The sequence below is a fragment of the Periplaneta americana genome, chromosome 2, assembly GCF_040183065.1.
Source record: "Periplaneta americana isolate PAMFEO1 chromosome 2, P.americana_PAMFEO1_priV1, whole genome shotgun sequence".
Lineage (NCBI taxonomy): Eukaryota > Metazoa > Arthropoda > Insecta > Blattodea > Blattidae > Periplaneta > Periplaneta americana.
Genome location: NC_091118.1, coordinates 71766515 through 71784534, shown reverse-complemented (window position 1 = coordinate 71784534; position 18020 = coordinate 71766515). Strand labels below are relative to the sequence as shown.

The 18020-nt window shown below is 36.8% G+C and overlaps 1 protein-coding gene across 1 annotated transcript in view; it reads right to left on the bottom strand.

The window, feature by feature from the left end:
* Positions 1 to 18020, bottom strand: part of LOC138695280 (uncharacterized) — an 815404-nt gene that overhangs the window by 381040 nt on the left and 416344 nt on the right. Inside the window, exon 3 of the mRNA XM_069819716.1 lies at positions 17645 to 17823. Within this exon, the coding sequence (XP_069675817.1) occupies positions 17645 to 17823 (179 nt within the window). The remainder of the gene's footprint in view (positions 1 to 17644; positions 17824 to 18020) is intronic.

Below are 18020 nucleotides of genomic sequence, written 5' to 3'. Positions count from 1 at the left end.
CTGTAGTGCGTCTATTATTAAATGAATGCATAATATTGATACGTAGAAATTTGTTTCAAACAACAATGGAAACTATCGGTGCCGACAGTAGTACGAAATATAAAATATATTTTGTGTCTACCCACAAAACGGGCGGAAATACAGTGTCGTTTTCTAAATAATTATCTATAGGCCTACTAATAATACTTTTGTAACCGAAATGTATCTAGTAATAAATTTTCCCTTTTCCAAAAATAATTGGTGTCAACATGTACAATTAATCATTCTGAATTAAAAAAAAAATAGTTTATTTTTAAATATTTGTTTGTTTGTCTCTCCGTCCGTCTGTCTAGATATTGGTAGGGCTGGAAAGGGTCACGTGCCTAGGACTCTAGAAATAACACGAAATATGCAGTAGTCATAAGCCATAAACATAGTATGCCTGTAGAGTGAAGAGAGACGAAGAGAGGGGATGAGAATAACATTAACAACATCCTCATACCCGCAATGGCAAAACCAATGGCAAAACAATGTTCTGTACGTCGACTAAAACACACCAAACGTTGCAAATGTACACATAGGCTCAGTGCCGTATTTATGTCTAGGCAACCTAGGCAGTTGCCTAGGGCGGCAGTTTCCAGGGGGTGGCATTTTCTCTCTCTCTCTCTTTCTCTTCCTTTTTCATTTTCATTTTACTGTGAAATTTGTTGTTAAAACATTTATTGGTAAATCTTTTCTGAAGTTTCTTCTTGAACACCTTGTGGAAGTCAGATATTGTTTTGTTGTCGCATTGTCGCGGTCGTGGCAAGAGTGAAAGGAAAGTGTGCAGCTGGATAGTTATATTGTAATGCCGGTATCACGTTATTATACTATGAAACTGCTTAAATTTAACTGCTTGTATGAACAAGAATACTTTGTTGAAAATCAAATTGCATGTGTGTTTATTAGCTATTTATGGCTATGAATAGTAACCACAATCTCAGTTACATTTACAATATAATAGCCCATATCGTCAACAATACTATTTAACCATTTTACAGCATGTGCACTATATAATTCGATTTGGAAGGTTTATTCCGCAAAGAGTTGGAGTTTATTTTTCAATTTACTTTATACTCCTTTCGAAGTAAGAAATACTCGTACTAATTATAACACCAACAAAAACATTGCTTAAAAATAAACCACAGCCTGCTTTTCAAAAATCAATTTTGTTTCAACAATGAATAAGTTTGAATATTATGTTCCTTTGCATCGAGTCTGATATGCTTCGTCAGATCGACTGATAATACCATCATTGCCTTCTCTGTGAAGAAAGTCGGGAGGAAGTCCTTATAATTTACAAGTAAGATGTATGTATTTTGGTTCCAGTAATTTATTGTTTTCTGAATTGTAACATTTCATTTAAATATAACTTTAATTAAACGTCACCTGTATAATAGCTGCCCATAAACTGTTTGTGGGAATTGGGGGCGGCAAATTCTAGCACTGCCTAGGGGCGGGACGATACCTAACTCCGGCCCTGCATAGGCTGCAGAATAGTACAGAATGTAAATAAAACCATTCCGAAAGCCAATCTTTCGTAGCGCTACAGCTACGAGGGAAAGTCAATAGTGTCCCTATTAGACACTGTGTACAGAAAACAGTCCGAAAGCCTTTCACTCCTAACGAAGCAACTTCGAGGGGAAGTAAGCAGTATCCCTCTTAGACACTCTGTACTGTGATAATCACAAGAAAACCGGCATAAGTAACATTACGAGTTTTGCTGCTCACCGGCCAGTTTTTTCTACCGTGACTGTAAGTATATTTCTGTCGAAGTTTAATCATATTTTTGTAATAAAAATCACCTGTCCTTACATTTAAATAAAACTTCACAAGATTTGTTCTAAAATCCTTTTTTCAGCTAAGAGTATGAAGGGTTGGGAGAGGAATGTAGGAGAGGCCAGCAATCTTAAAGGGCAAAGATCATACAAAGCCGCAAGACCGAGCGAGCGAGACAGATCAGCTTCTTCAAAGCAGGCTTCGGTTATTGTCACGCTCGACAAACTTGAGTTGAACATAGAGAACGAAATGCACGACACTAATGTCCAGACAGTGGATGCGGGATGACTTAAGGAAAAGTGAAGTTGTTTCATATCGGAGTATATGGCACGTGCCGCGTCGTTCGTCTTTCGTGTACCTGGCGAGTACAGCAGCGTACATAACGAAGACACCCCGGTCCACATTGCAACGCAATGTGTGCAGTTGTGTTATCCTGCTCAAGTATTTAGTACCAGTTGAATAGTGTAGTGCTGATCCATTCATAATGTGGAAGTCAAAACGTTAAATTCGCTTAGAGATACGAAATGTAATTAAGAAGTATGAGAGTGATATTTTATGTATTAACGAAGACAATATCGTGTGTAATGTATGTAAAATTGAAATAAAAACCAGAACAACTCAGGCTATAGAGAAAAATTGCAACAATGTCGCACAGGAAATGCGTTGAAATGAAATCTGAGGAACCATTATCATAATCATCATCATCATCATTTAGTTGTGAGGGCCTAAACGACACGTGCAACATGATGCTCAGTGCAAATATTCCTCTAAAGAAACTGAGTGATCCCCATTTTTTAGTTTTTCTTCAGAAATTCTCTCGATACAAAATCTGTTTAAGCGATAGGCGAAGACGATTCAGTTTCAACAACTTACGAGAATATTATCATCGTTTACTGCAACGCTGGTAATTGCATCAATAATGATGAGGACTGAACTTGCAAGGTATATACTACAGTACGCTATTTTTCTTCTCCTTCTGACTGTACGGAGATACAGTAGCATGTTGACGTCGTCTGTTTACGTTTAAAATCTGTTCAGCCAATGGTCTAAATGAAAAAAAAATAACATATAGTAAATGTGCACCTACATTCAACGATAAGTCATCCCACATCCACTGTGTAGTGATTATCTATGTATTTCAATAATCAGAATGGCTCCTTATTCCTTTCGTGGAATCAAGGATGGACAAAGAATCTCTGAGACAAATTACGGGCAAAAATACTTCAGAATCTTGCAAAGCAAGAAAAAAAGAGTTAAAGGCGGCATAATGTTCTGTGAGGGTATACATACATTTTAGTGCTGAAATAGTCAAATGCCGTCTCCTGTAATGGCCAAGTATTACGTTTCGTGTTTAGATCAGAAACCAGTCAAGCGACAGCTCTTGGCTAGTTTCTGCAGTAAATTGCGGGTACATTTTGCGTTCATAGTTTTGTGACCAACTGATTGAAGAAGTGTTTTGTGGTTAGCGTAGTGGTTTTTTAATAATAATAGACCTATATCATAGTGAAATGTCTCAAAGTTCAGAGGACGAACCTGTACCTAAAAGGAAACGAGGAGTGGTAAACGAAAACGCTTATAAACGTAATACTATTCGCAATGAAAGGATAAAAGGAGGAGGCTATGTTTCTTATTTCTTAAGTGCAATGCGAAATGTGACTTAAACATTAATGAGGAAGTAATAAATGAAACATGAAGGTATTTTCATTCTCTTTAAAACAAAAACTCTCAAGATACCTATATTTAGACCTTGGTTAATGTTACTGGAGTTAAGCGTATACGTAAAAAACAAGCTCCTGAGCAAGAGTTGATAATGGGAATGTTTTTTTAGTAGGTTATTTTACGACGCTTTATCAACATCATAGGTTATTTACCGTCTGAATGATATGAAGGTGTTAATGCCGGTGAAATGAGTCCGTGGTTCAACACCGAAAGTTACCCAGCATTTGCTAATATTGGGTTGAGGGAAAACCCCGGAAAAAACCTCAACCAGGTAACTTACCCCGACCGGGAATCGAACCCGGACCACCTGGTTTGGCGGCCAGATGCGCTGACCGTTACTCCACAGATGTGGACAATGGAAATGTTCATGAAGGCACTTTTAAAAGATCTCATTCTTACAATTACAATTTAATGACTGGTGATGTACTGAAACATGTTTGCAAGAATGTGTTGATGAAAATCCATAATATTTCACATAACAGACTAGGGAGAATTTGTCAGTTATTGCTTGAAAATACTATCCCTAAAGACATTACACAAAATCCTAAACAATTCGAGAATTATGCTATAGAAATACGTCTGCACCACTCTCTTACTGCAGAAACCAGTTAAGTGAAAAACTTTTTCATATTTTTTACAGCTAAGTTAAACGCACAAAATAATTTTCTTTAGATAAAAAGTATTGAAATATATACTATTTTCAGCAAAAAATATTAAACCCACTACCAAACCATTTAGTCTGATGCTAGACTTTTTTTTATTTTCCCACAATTGACTAACCTGGCGATTCAATTAAGACATCGTGACATTGAACACCTCGACGAACATCCATCAAACTCGGAACTGCAGTATAGACTATAAATTGCATTTCTAACAAATGGCCTCCACGGTCACCAGATACAAATCCTACTAATTATAGACATTACAAGAAAGAGGTATATATTTTAAGACTAGCTGCGTACAATTAATTAGGAAATTCAGAAAATTTCGTATTATTTTATTCTGAAACCTGCACACAGCTTGAAGAGATTGTATTACTGATTGAAAACGATATGGCGGTCACATTTCAATTCTACGACTATGTTAATCTATTTTTACATAAATTAACTCCATTCATTCATGAATGAAATCACTGTTTCATTCATATTTAAATGTTTGTTCGGTGCTTTTAAAAGTGCTCTAACTGCATAATAACCCTATACATTGAGCTGACTTTATTCAATGTGTGAAAAATGTAGTGTTGTGGTACAATTTAACATAATTAAAATTATACACAAAAACAAGCACGTTGTTAAATATTCCGAGAAATATATTATGGTTGGTACAAAGCATTGTATTACACAATAAACGCCTGCATGTACCTAATTACGGGAAACATCAAAGCGAAGCATGTGGCTGGATAATTAATGCAAGAGTAACATAGAAATTCCTAGAAACGTTTATGAACAATAGAGACATATAACTTTTAACCAGAAACATTACTTTTGTACTTTTTAAGTATTATAATAGGAGCCAAGCTATAGTCATAGGCGTAACTCAGTCGGTAGACGCGTTTGCCTGTAGATCTGGAGATGCACTTCGTAGTGGGTTCGAAAACCGATTGGACTCATTACCTGAATAGGTTTTTTGTGGCATTACCCAAGTTTAAGTCTAATGTTATGGCAAATCCTAGGCCACATCTCGCAAAAACAACAGTAGAACTTCTATAAGCCGAAATGATTGAGAGCAGGCGTTGTTCGGCTTATCAATTCGTTCGGATTATCAAAAATAGGGTGATTCAGAATTTTCCTAATACACAATTCTAGAGGTTGCAAAGGAGACTTAGTAGACAAGTTTTGATAAGCAACCCATGTTCGGAAACGTACCGTTTCGATGCTAGAATGATGACAAAATCAAAATTTCAAATGCCCCACCAGTTCTTCCTCAGACTCTAAAGTAGACTTCTCATGTGACAACACACGAAAAAGCTAGATCCGGCGAACGTGGTGGCCAAAGACTTTTTAAGTTGGTTATTTAACGACGCTGTAACAAGTAGGCTACAAGGTTATTTAGGGTCGATAAGATTGGTGATAGCGAGATGGTATTTGGCGCGATGAGGCTGACGATTCGCCGTAGATTACTTGGCATTCACTTTACGGTTTTGGGAAAACCTCGGAAAAAATCCAACCAGGTAATCAGCCCAAGTGGGGATCGAACCCGCGCCCAAGCGCAACTTCAGACCGGAAGGCAAGCGCCTTAACCAACTGAGCCACGCCGTAGGCTGCCAAGGAGTTTGTCATAAAATTAAAACATCTCTGTTTTGTCGGCAAACGCGTATTCAACCATATTGTACACTGTACCGCTTCAGCAACGACTGAATAGCAAGTAACGTGAAGTTGAAAGCAAGACACCAGATTGTAAACACACGACTATATTCAGCAACAAATAAAGTGAATGAAGGTCAAAGCAATACACATTGTAAACAGAAGACAATTGCTATCTGTTGACGGAAGACGTCGCTCTCCGATAATGTGGGTTGCCTACCGTGAAGCGATAAATTTAAAATTTATTTGATCTTGTCATCATTGTAGCATCGAAACGACACATTTCCGAACATGAGCTGCTCACCAAAACTTTATCTACTAAGTCCCCTCTATAACCCCTGCAAAAGCTGTAATAGAAATTCTGTATCACCCTGTATATGGTACTCTTATGTGATTTTTGGTATTTTACGAATATTCGGTAGTGCGTTTGGATTATTGATGTTCGAATTATCGATCTTCTACTGCATTAGTATTTTATCGATGCTTTGTAACTTTTCAATTGATACAGCGTAGTTAAATCAGTTGAAAACTCTTAAGTGTTTCTATTACCCTGTAACTTCATTACTCTTAGCCCCAAATATATTCCTAAGCCCCTTATACTCAAACACTCTTAACCTCTGTTTCTTTCCCAAAGTGAGAGTCCAAGTTTCACAACCATACAGAACAACCGGTAACATATCTGTTTTATAAATTCTAACCTTCAGGTTTTTTGAGAGCATATTGGATGACAAAAGCTTCTCAACCGAATAATAACAGGCATTTCTATTATTTATTCTGCGTTTAATTTCCTCCCGAGTGTCATTTATATTTGTTATTCTTGCTCCAAGATATTTGAATTTTTCCACCTCTTCAAAAGATAAATGTTCAATTTTTACGTTTCCATTACGTACAATATTCTGGTCACGAGACATAATCATATTCTTTGTCTTTTCCGGATTTACTTCCAAACCTATCGTTTTACTTGCTTCAAGTAAAATGATTTGCAAAACTAAATTGGTAAATGTCAGTGTTTGATTATCACATTAAAAATTGCCAACAAAAAGTACGAACAATAAATACAATATTGAAATTTTATAAAACAATGGCTATCCCAGTGTTGACATATGGCTTTGAAATTTCAACATTAACCCAACCAACAATTAAAACGATTAGAAGCAACAAAAATGTAATTATTTCGCCTTTGGCTGACTACACTTTATTAGATCATCACACAAACGAAAGCATACGTAATAAATTAAATATGAACAACATAATTGACAAACTTCAACAGTATAGATCGAACTGGTATAATCATCTACTAAGGATGGAACCAATTTGAGGCTTATTTTGGAATTTCGTAACAAGCTTTTTTTAAGGTGATGGGTTGTTAGCTTTTCGCCCAACCATCAAACTGGACGGCCATCCCTCATCGTTTGTTCGCGACTGCTTATTCAATACATTCACAGCTACCCTCAGTATCTGGAGGCCGTCTCCTCTATCCGCAACCTGAGTACGCGCCATGCCGTGGTGATACTTAGGAAAATATTTGGGGTTAAGAGGGATGAACTTACAGGAGAATTGAGAAAATTACACAACACACAACTGTACGTATTGCGTTCTTCACTTGACATCATTAGGAACATTAAATCCAGACGTTTGAAATGGGCAGGGTATGTAGCACGCATGGGCGAATCCAGAAATTCATATAGAGTGTTAGTTGGAAGGTCGGAGGAAAAAGACCTTTGGGGTGAATGAGACGTCGATTGGAGGATAATATTAAAATGGATTTGAGGGAGAGGTGGGTATGATGATAGAGACTGGATTAATCTTGCTCAGGATAGGGACCTTTTGCGCGCTTATATGAGGGCGCCAATGAACCTCCGGATTCCTTAAAAGCCACAAATCAGTATAAGATACTATACTATTTGAAATTAGAAACTTGTCTATTACTCATAATTTCCCTTCCAATTCTACTTTAGTTCTCTTGTGGTCATTTGCTTCAAATCCCATAACTTTCGTTTTTGAGTTGTTACTTCTAATTTAGGGGAAAAAAACTCACTATTCTACCCCATTATCTCTTGGCCTAGTTGCCTCATAAGTGATGTCTTATTGATATCACTTGTGATGTTCAGATTTGCCTTCGGACAGTTGACTAAACAACAACTTCTAAGTTATATTTTTTAGCTAATGAATTCAACTGATAAACTGTTGCTTTCTATAAATTGTCTTCAGAAGAGGTAAATATTGCTTGTTCAGCAGTGGATAATATTGTATTCAAGTTAATTCTGTTTAAAGTGTAATTATTACTTAAACTGCTTACCATTTTCTTATAAAGTCATCAATGTGTAAATTGAATAAAGCAGGTGACAAAGGATACCCCTGTCTAACTTCCTTGTTATTTTCTCTAAATTTTGAAATGTTTGTATTCATTTTAATAGCCGTATCTTTGTATCATACATGATCATACTACATCAAAATTCAAAATATTATAGATTCTCACACCTCTTCACTTATTATCATTATCATTATTATTATTATCATTATTATTATTATTATTATTATTATTAATATTATTATTATTATTTCAGATGCTTATTCACTAGAATCATCGGAGTTGGCAGTGAACAATTTATTACTGTATAATATCACATATGGGGGAAAAGAGCTGCCTGCCCTAGCCCATTATTATTATCTCCTTGCCTAATTGCCTCATAAATGGTGCCTTCTTGGTATCACTTGTGAAATTTAGACCTGTCTTCGGACAGTTGACTAAATAGCAATACCAAATACAAGTTGTTCACCTAATTGAAACAGAGTTACATCTTACAACTTCATATCAAATCAACCCAGGTTACCTCACTCCTATGGATGAATATCAGGTAACTTTATCAGGCGTATGGAACCCCACTCATTCTCGCCACTTCCTTTCCTCCCCTAATCATCCTTTCCTTATCATTCTGCTTGTCTTCTTGATTTTCAAATCGCATCTGCGGCGGCCCTCCGAAGCTCTGGCGCTCTCGGCTGGCCTCCATGGATATGCCAAAGCATGATAGTTGGTGACCCAGCAGAGGAACCCACTCCGCTCCCGACGGGAGGGGAGTGGAATAGTATACGGAATAGTAGGCCTATACGGATTTAGAGGGACGGTCGTTAGGGTGTTGGGGGTTAGACCGGTTTGGCGTGGGTGCTGTCATTGGGCTACGTCATCCCAGGGGCGCACAATAGAACTCAGGTCGTGGTGCATAGAGATGTTTCCCTCCCGGAGTCATAGAGAAAATTAAAAAAAAAAACAGATTAATTATAAGACGACATTTTAACCATAATATGTATATCATAATTTTAATATTTTTATTCAACCATTACTTCTAACTTTTACATAAAGATTCCATTATAACATGGTAAAGACCTATCTATACATCTTGACCTGAAGATAACATTAGTCTAGTCTATATTGTAATAAATATTGTACTGTACAAATCTGGCTTTCAGGTATAGCACCCTATAAAGCTGACTTGAATAATTTTTATGGAAAAGTTTTTCCGGCATTCAACCCGGGACTTTTGGCTGAGTGCGCCAACGCTCTACCGCTTGAGCTACCCAGCAACTCTATCAGACCCAGGCTCAATATTATTTTTCCCTTTATATCCACATTTCTCAAGTAGCCTGACAATACGTCAAAGACCCAACATTTAGTACACACAAAGTTTTGTTTGTTAACATATTATCTTTATACAATGATAAGTTTCTTTGACGGAAAATCTATCCAATTATACAATATTGTAAGTAGGTGTGTTGGTACATAAATAAATAAAACAATTCATTATACCTACAACATTATTAAACCATGAAATGCTTGACTCTAATTGGTGCTAACAAAAGAAATCTTCATTTCAATTACGACGTTTTGTTGATAAATACATACAGTTTTCTGTATTCATGAACAGAAATTAAAACTTTCTGTAAGCCATCCCGAGGTGCTTTTCGAGTGCATCTTTACTCTGCTAATTAATGCAGGTCGGTAAGTTATGAAGAGGGATGAAGGATCTACTCATCTCCACTCTAGGATGACCTGGTTGGGTGGGCTAAGTCCCACGGAAAGCGGGCATTAATTAACGAATGCTCGGAAGGCTCTAACCACAATGTCTGCTACTAATGCTACCTTCGCCGCAATTGGAAAACTGAAGCCTGGATTCTCAGTTGAATAGCGTTGCCAACGGCAACCACAAGTTAACTGAGGGAGTTAAGACAAAATTGTTCTCGAGTTGACAGCTCAACGCGCAAAACAGTCTGGGAACGGTTTTTACTTAGTTGGAGAGAGTAAAACGAATTGTAATATTTTATGTTCTGGTAATTTTAGACGTTGTGCGCTGGATTATTATTTTTTTTTCAACATTAAACAACAGCAGACGCTGTGTCTGGAGTGTATTCCTGGAATTAATTTAATTATTGTATTTTTTAGCTGCTGTGTTACACATATTAAAATTATATACCAAGTACTATTGTGCTGTAATATTTTAGATGTACATAAAAGCTTAAAAATTCTTAATAGAGGCACTCAGAAGAAAAGTGATAAAAGTGACTTTTAGTAAGTTTTGAGACAAATGACTTTGAAGTCGAAAAGAAAATTAAATAGTCTGTTGAACTATGTTGCTGTAAATTTACATTGTATATGTTGGTATCTAAATTTTTTCACTTCTAAATAAAAATTATCTATTCTAAAACTGTTTAGGTAAAATTGGGTCCTAAAGTCACTTGCATAATTTTGTCACGGAAATATTTTTGTGGAAAAGTAATACACTATCTAAAAAAAGTAATTGGGCATTGTTTTTACCCCTTCAGAACCTCGTGGTACCACCTCTTGTTGCTATAACAGCAGCCACCCTATCAGGCATAATTTCCACTAGTTTGTGTAGTATATCCGCTGGAATGCGTCGCCATTCCTCTTGCAACATGGCACTCAGTTGGACAATGGAAGTTGGCCCCATGTTTCGGCGGCTACTATGCAGTGGTATGCAGACAATAATGTTCACCGGTTGGACTGGCCTGCACAGAGTCCTGATCTCAATCCCATTGAGCACCTTTGGGACAAATTGGACCGGCGATTGAGGTCTCGGGAGATGCGGCCAACTTCCATTGTCCAACTGAGTGCCATGTTGCAAGAGGAATGGCAACGTATTCCAGTGGATATCCTACACAAACTAGTGGAGAGCATGCCTGACAGGGTGGCTGCTGTTCTAGCAACAAGAGGTGGTACCACGAGGTTCTAAAAGGGCAGAAACAGTGCCCAATTACTTTTTGGTAGAAAGTGTATAAGTGCATGGGTTTCCAGTATTTGTATAGGCCTATTATTTAAATGGACAAGAAGAATATTGCTTACAACATTCAAACATTCCTGTCTTAACAGCATCTGAGCTTTCTTATTATTATCATCATATTATGACACAAAATATGTCTATATAACCGAAAGAAAAGTATTAAGAACATTTTTAATTTTCAATAAAATTCAGCCTTAGTCGCTATCCATTACGTCACTACCTTATCTGAATAAGTCACATCTCTCTCTGCTGCAACATCTATGTTTCTGTCATGAAGTGCATCTGTAGGCTTCCTACCGCGAGTATTCCTTGAACTTCCTCTTCCATGCCCTCTTCCACTTCCACGTCCTGCAGTCCTTATTATAGGCCCCCTCCTTATGCTTGAGGTCATCAAAGAAAGAGTGGTGTATGGGTGGGATGAATTTCTTTAGCTCTTGCAAGTTTCTCCACTTAGCAAAAGTTAGTCTTATTGGATAACTGTATAGTTGGTCCAATGCAATATGTGCATGTCTTCCACGAAGTTGTTTCGAAAAATAAGCGCTGTAATTTATTACCTCTCTCCATTATGGCAAATGAATTAGTCAAAAACAGAAGAAACGCAACACTATGTAAACAAAGCACTTGTATTAGTTTGCCTCTCAGTCAAAACTCTGTAATCGTTGCAATACAAGAGTTAGGCCAACAGGGAACAGCACTGACTGGAACTGGACTTATATTACTTTTTCTCTGAACAGAAGTGACATTAAAGATTGAGAATATACACTTATCTCACTTTTTTTTATAAATGTCAATTGTATCACTTTTCTTCTGAATACCTCAATTCTGAAATAAAAATGTGTGTGCCCGTGCGGTCTGAGTAAATTTCCCTCAGAACTTGAAATAATGATTCCTCTCTTAAGAGTGTTGTAAGTATTTGCACCTTTATTGGTAAAAATGTAACATTTCAATGTATTATTTCCTACACAGAATATGTTTCTATCTTTCTTGTGGTGAATGAAGAATTGAGAGGATATGCAATCTCGCCAACGACTGATTTCAAGATTTATAAAAAAAAAACACAGAGTGGAAGGGAATATGTTACATTAATTCACAGAGGTACTCGAGCAAGTCAATCCTAACAATTTTTCTTAAATAAGTTCTTAGATACGTCCAATAGTTTTGAAAATACGAAATAGCGCTGCTTATGATTAGATTTTCTCCGGAGCGGTTGTTTGCGCGCTTTCAATCGGATACCTCCAGTTACCTCCGATTGATGCCGGGCAGGTTGTATATGTGCTGTGGCGCAGACATACGCTTTCCGCTGAGCATTCCTTCAATCGGATGAGGTAGTGATTCGAGTCCGCTGACGTCCGCGTATCTTTTAAAATAAGTTGTAATTTGTTGTTGTTTATTCTCTCTTTTATGCTAAACCCTCTCTCTTTCTTCGGCTCTTTCTTTTGTGTTGCTTAAAGTGCTACGTTAGCTGACAGATTTTTTTTTTTCTAGTTTTGAAATTCATAGTATATGTGGAAAGATGTATTAGTTTTATGTCATTGATCAAATTAATAACATTCAATCTAACTGCAAAACTAACGCAGAAGTAAAGCTTTTCAGTAGGTAATGTAAACATTTATACTTTAATTCTTATAGAAACTCTAGTTTAATCGCAAACAGGGTTTGTCAATTATTATTCTAATCAGTTTAGTTTAACGTAAAATATATTAAGGGAGCTTCAGAATGGAACAAAAGAAACGTGGGCTATCAGTGGGTTGAAGTTTACTGTCCGACATAATGTATTCAAATTCTCACCGGACAGGATTGTGATCATTGTGTTAAAGGGTATCAGTATTTGAACTGCCTCTTCTAAAACGCGCCACTATTTCTCTGTAATAAAAATAAAAGCGGATATCAACTTAAGAATAATTATAATTATATTATTACCACATGTTTCTTTAGTTTTATACAGAAGTATTTTAATCCAAACAGTTAAATATAACTCAAGTTGTCTAAACAACAAAATATAACTCAAGTCGTCTTGTAATTATTTCATATGTTTTTTATTTGCCTCGAAAGTTGAGTTTTATAGACATTTCAAGACTTTCCTAGACTGTGAGCCTTTGGGAAAAATAGCACTAAAACAATTTAAAAAAATCGTATCAAATGTTTTGCGTAATTGTTTTCATCAAGTTCGCGATTGTGCGATCGCTACAAATAGTCTAACAAATTCGAAGTTCCACCACCCTTAGAGTAAATTCGCCCACAAAGTTTACAGTGTGCGACTTTATTATTACCTTCAACTTAATTAAAGAATTTCCATGCGACGGATATCCGATTTGGTGCCATTTTATTCCACTCACAACTACCGACAATCCGTACGCGCCGGTCGTCCTTGAGCTAACTGTCGCTTCACTCCGAACCACCGCATCCCTCCGTATGTCCCCTGTTCCACTTACGGTAGTATCGGAGATCACCGGTGGAGAGCTTTATTCGTAATCTCCGATTCCTCCGCGGTAGTAGTCACTCCGATGAGCAGCACTGATACGAAATGTAACGGTTGCAACGCTGCAAAAAGTATAATAAATATATAAAATAATACTATTTTTGAACACCATTCCATCAGATTACTTATAAGAGTATCAAAATTAAGCTGTAAAAGTTTCACTGTTCTCCTTTCAACAGTTTTAGAGGAAAGGTACAGTAAATAGCACTAATTTAACACGTGTTAAGATAGGAGGTTCGTCATCCCCACATTAGTTTCCTTTTATATTATAAATTTCAATTCCCATTGCATCCATAAATCGACTGGCTTTTTAAATGATAAGAAACTTCAACCTCGCCGCAGAGTGAAGAATGTTTAGACGACGTTGGTGACGTGCTCACAAATTTTCCGCGAAAGCTCTCCAACTTTTAGCGCAGGAAGTTGGTGTATCTAACTCATCAGCAAAATAGCAAAAATGTTACGTAAATTAAAGCCATATGGCAACTCAAGTGCACGAATTGCAACCAGGTAATCCTGACAGCAGAGCAAATTTTGGAAATGGGCGTTACAGAATTTTCTTATTAACACGAATAACTCGAGAAAAATAGCCGTTTGCTGCCAAACTTCCATGAGGAGAGAATTAGCCTTTGAGTAATACGTACAAAAGATCTGTTCTCCCGCCCGCCCGCCTATTATTTCGTTTGGCGGGAATCACAGCGTTCTCGTCCGCTAGACGGGAGAGTGAACTTTCCGCGGGTAGGGAAAAGAACTCTCTGTAGATAGATGCAGAGACAGTAGAAAATCAGTGTCAGATGCATAAATATAGGTGAATAAAAACAGAAAGATAGAGGGACAAACAGAGAAAAACTGGCATAGATAACGAATCCGAGATGAGAAAAGGCAGAAAGATATCAAAGGAGTGAAAGCCAAAAACATGTACAGGGCCAGAAATTGCAGAGACGGTAGCATTCGGTTCAAAAACAGAGAAACAGTAGTTGAAGGATAATTATAATAAGAAAGAGACAGAAACATACCTATAATCTGAGTAAAGCGGAAATATAAATATATAAATAAACCAGACAGATTCAACCAGACTCATAGAAAAAGCGGGAGACAGACATTTCAACAGACAGATCGTCAGAGACAATGACGAAGAAACAGGGATAGAGAATGCGACAGATGCAAGCGGAGAGTAGACTGAAACAGGTGATCAAATATTGATTACTAGGGTTAAGAATTGTATGCCGTTACATTGCATTCATGCGCCTCTAACTTTTAAGTACCAGTACGTAATTACGTTGGGGGTGGGGAATTTCAGTGTATTTCGTCCAGGAGTGAACTTCAGTTGATCGGTTACATTACGACCGAATACTGCTATTCGTAACAGGCAACATTCAACGTCCTGTAAAGAAGAATAATAACAAGATGCCGAGGACGAAATTTGTGACAATTTCAAATGAGGAAATTTGTAACAATGATAAGGATTTTGAGATAAATAATGCTTGTGTAAAATATTTCAAATATGCCCTCATTGTTTCTGCAGAAGTGCACCGAAGTTTCTCTAGATAAGAGACTGTGTTTTCTAGCAACAGGCAATCATTCTCCTTTGAAAATTTGAAAATGTGCTTTGTTATGCACTGCAACAATATAAGAAATGAAAAATTATGTAAAACAAAAGCATAATACACTATCATAATAACATAGTGAAATAATAAGGCTGATACGTCTTGTCAATGTTATATTAGGTATATTTTCTACAGATATAAAATAGCATGTCAATGATATTGTGACGAAACTGAGTAGTTTAAACATGAAATAGAAAAAAAATGTAGCAAAGAAGATGAAAAAATATTGGATAAAGATTATGGATATTTAGATCTATGTAAAATTTGTGACAATTGCAAATGAGGAAATTTATTAATAATGATACAGATTTTGAGATAGATAATGCTCGTCCTCATTGTTTCTGCAGAAGTGGAACGAAGTTTCTCTAGATTTAAGGCTGTGTTTTCTAGCAACGGGCAATCATTCTCCTTTGAAAATTTGAAAATGTGGTTTGTTATTCACTGCAACAATATATGAAATGAAAAATTATGTAAAACAAAAACGTAATACACCATTATATTAACACAGTGAAATAAAAAGGCTGATACTTGTCAATGTTATATTAAGTATATTTTCTATAGACAGAAAATAGAATGTCTTTAAAATAATGCAATTTTTTAACAAAGAAAATGATGTATTTAAATTTTCTTCAGCATATGGGCCTAGTTGTGTTTCGAAGTCAAAGGAGTGGCTTTCAACCACCCAAATGCTGAGGACTAACTTACCGTGATGATAAGCATGAGTTCAAACGAACGAAAGACACTGCGTTAACTCACTCCAACTCTGAGACGTACTCAAAGTTAGAGGTGCACGAAGCGCATTGGTGGTATGAAATGAAATAGCCTTTGGATTTCCCGTGAAGGGCTATGGCCTCCTAAAAAGGGGAGCTCTTTAGAGATCATGCGGTGAGCTAATCCGCATGAAGGTAGGTTCTGTTCTATATAAGTTTTGTTCATCGCTCGTGTGTGTACACTTGCACTCTCACTCGATACTTGCAAATCTGGTGGTATAACGGGATACATTTCTTAGGCCTATTTATTACTAAAATCCTGATTAGAAACTTTCTCAGGCTTCTAGCCAGGTAAAAAGTTGGTGTATCGTCAACCTTTTATCTGGTTAAACGCCTGAGATTCTTTCCAATTAACACGTCGCCATGGAAGCTTCAGTACCGGTAGTTATTTTACTAAAGTCCTCTTTCCTTTTCTATTCCATAGTCCAGTGATGTCAAAACAAGCGCATGTTTCTGACCTTGACGTCCTGCGCGGGCATCAAGCGCTAGGTATGGAAGGAGAAATGCGCAGCCTGATGGATTAAGAAAACGTTGGTGCACAAACTTCAAGCGGAACGTGAAATTCTATGTCATTATTTTTATATGGTTTCTTTCTGTTTGATACTATCTATATTGTCTGTAAAACAAAAGTACTAACACCAATTTCTTAATATTGTAGTTGTGTTTTAAATAACTTAGTAAAGAGTTAAGAAGCAATATTCACATAAATTCCATAGTAGTACAACTATACTCTACTAAGTGGATCAAACATATCATTCATAAATAAAATGATATCCCAAGAAAGGGATTGAGTATATGATAAGTTGGACTTGATATTGATGGTATCTTTAGCCTTATGGGAGTAATCAATGAACTAATTAAAACAATATTATAGTGCAAAGCAAAGTTACCTAGCTACTGTGTATGATTTAAGTGTAACAAATATTCCATAACAAAACTCTTATCGCATTATGATTCTAAGGTGATATTGGTGAGCAACTTCCTATCATCAGAATATTAAATTATTTTCTCCAAACCTGATGAAGCTATAGAGCTGACATTTTTACAACACATGGGCACGTATCTTTTGCTTATGATGTAACAATAGTTGATTTGTCAATTCATTTCCTTATAAATATTTCCATGGGAATATTTTCAAAATTTGTAATACACTATCTTCAGTAATACGTATTTACGGTATATTAGATTTACGAAAACATTGTTTCAGTACCTGTAAGGCTACTAAATAAATAGACCTATATCTGAAAATTTCACTTTTCTATAAAGAAAAGTTGAGAAAATATTTCTTTTGAATAAAAAATACAAACTTGTGAAAAATGAGTATTGAAATTAAAACGGGCATTCTTATAATGCACTTATACTTCTCAGACAAATCTAAAAATTAACATGTATACAGTTTCAATAAGTTCATTTCCCTTTATCTATTGAATCAGTGCTGGCCATCCCTGTATATAGTTCGATCAAGCGGCATATACTAACCTCTTTCGTCTGTCTCTTTCCTTTTCGTTGTAAAGCGCTCAGGCTCTCCTGAGCTCTAAAGCGCGCGCTTGCGCCTAAGTGCAACAATTGACATGACTGCCATAGTAGTTTATTTAAATACACAAAACAACAGAAATATGCTAAGGCTTAATGTCGAAACATAGTATTGTAGCAGGTTTAAATATAGTAGGGTACTCACCCCAGCGCCAGCTGATGCCAGTTGCCATCTCCGAGGGGCGCCGGAATGTCCACAGTCTGTGTGCCATTGGGGCCCGCGTGCACCAGTTTGACATGATCAGGGCCCGCCAGTTCCACGGACAGATACGCGTCTTGTTGTCGACGAGATCGAAGGCTGAACACCGTCCCTTGGGCCCGTCCCTGTAACGACACAAAATACGCGAAACCTTAGCTCGAATGCGATGCAAAGGAAAGATTTTGGAAATGTAAAAAGAATTGGTTGGATCACTGGCTGAGAAAAATCTGCCTGCTGAAATTTGCACTGGAAGGAATGGTGAACGGAGACGAGTTCAGGACAGAAGAAGATATCAGATGATAGACGACATTAAGGGTCGTAT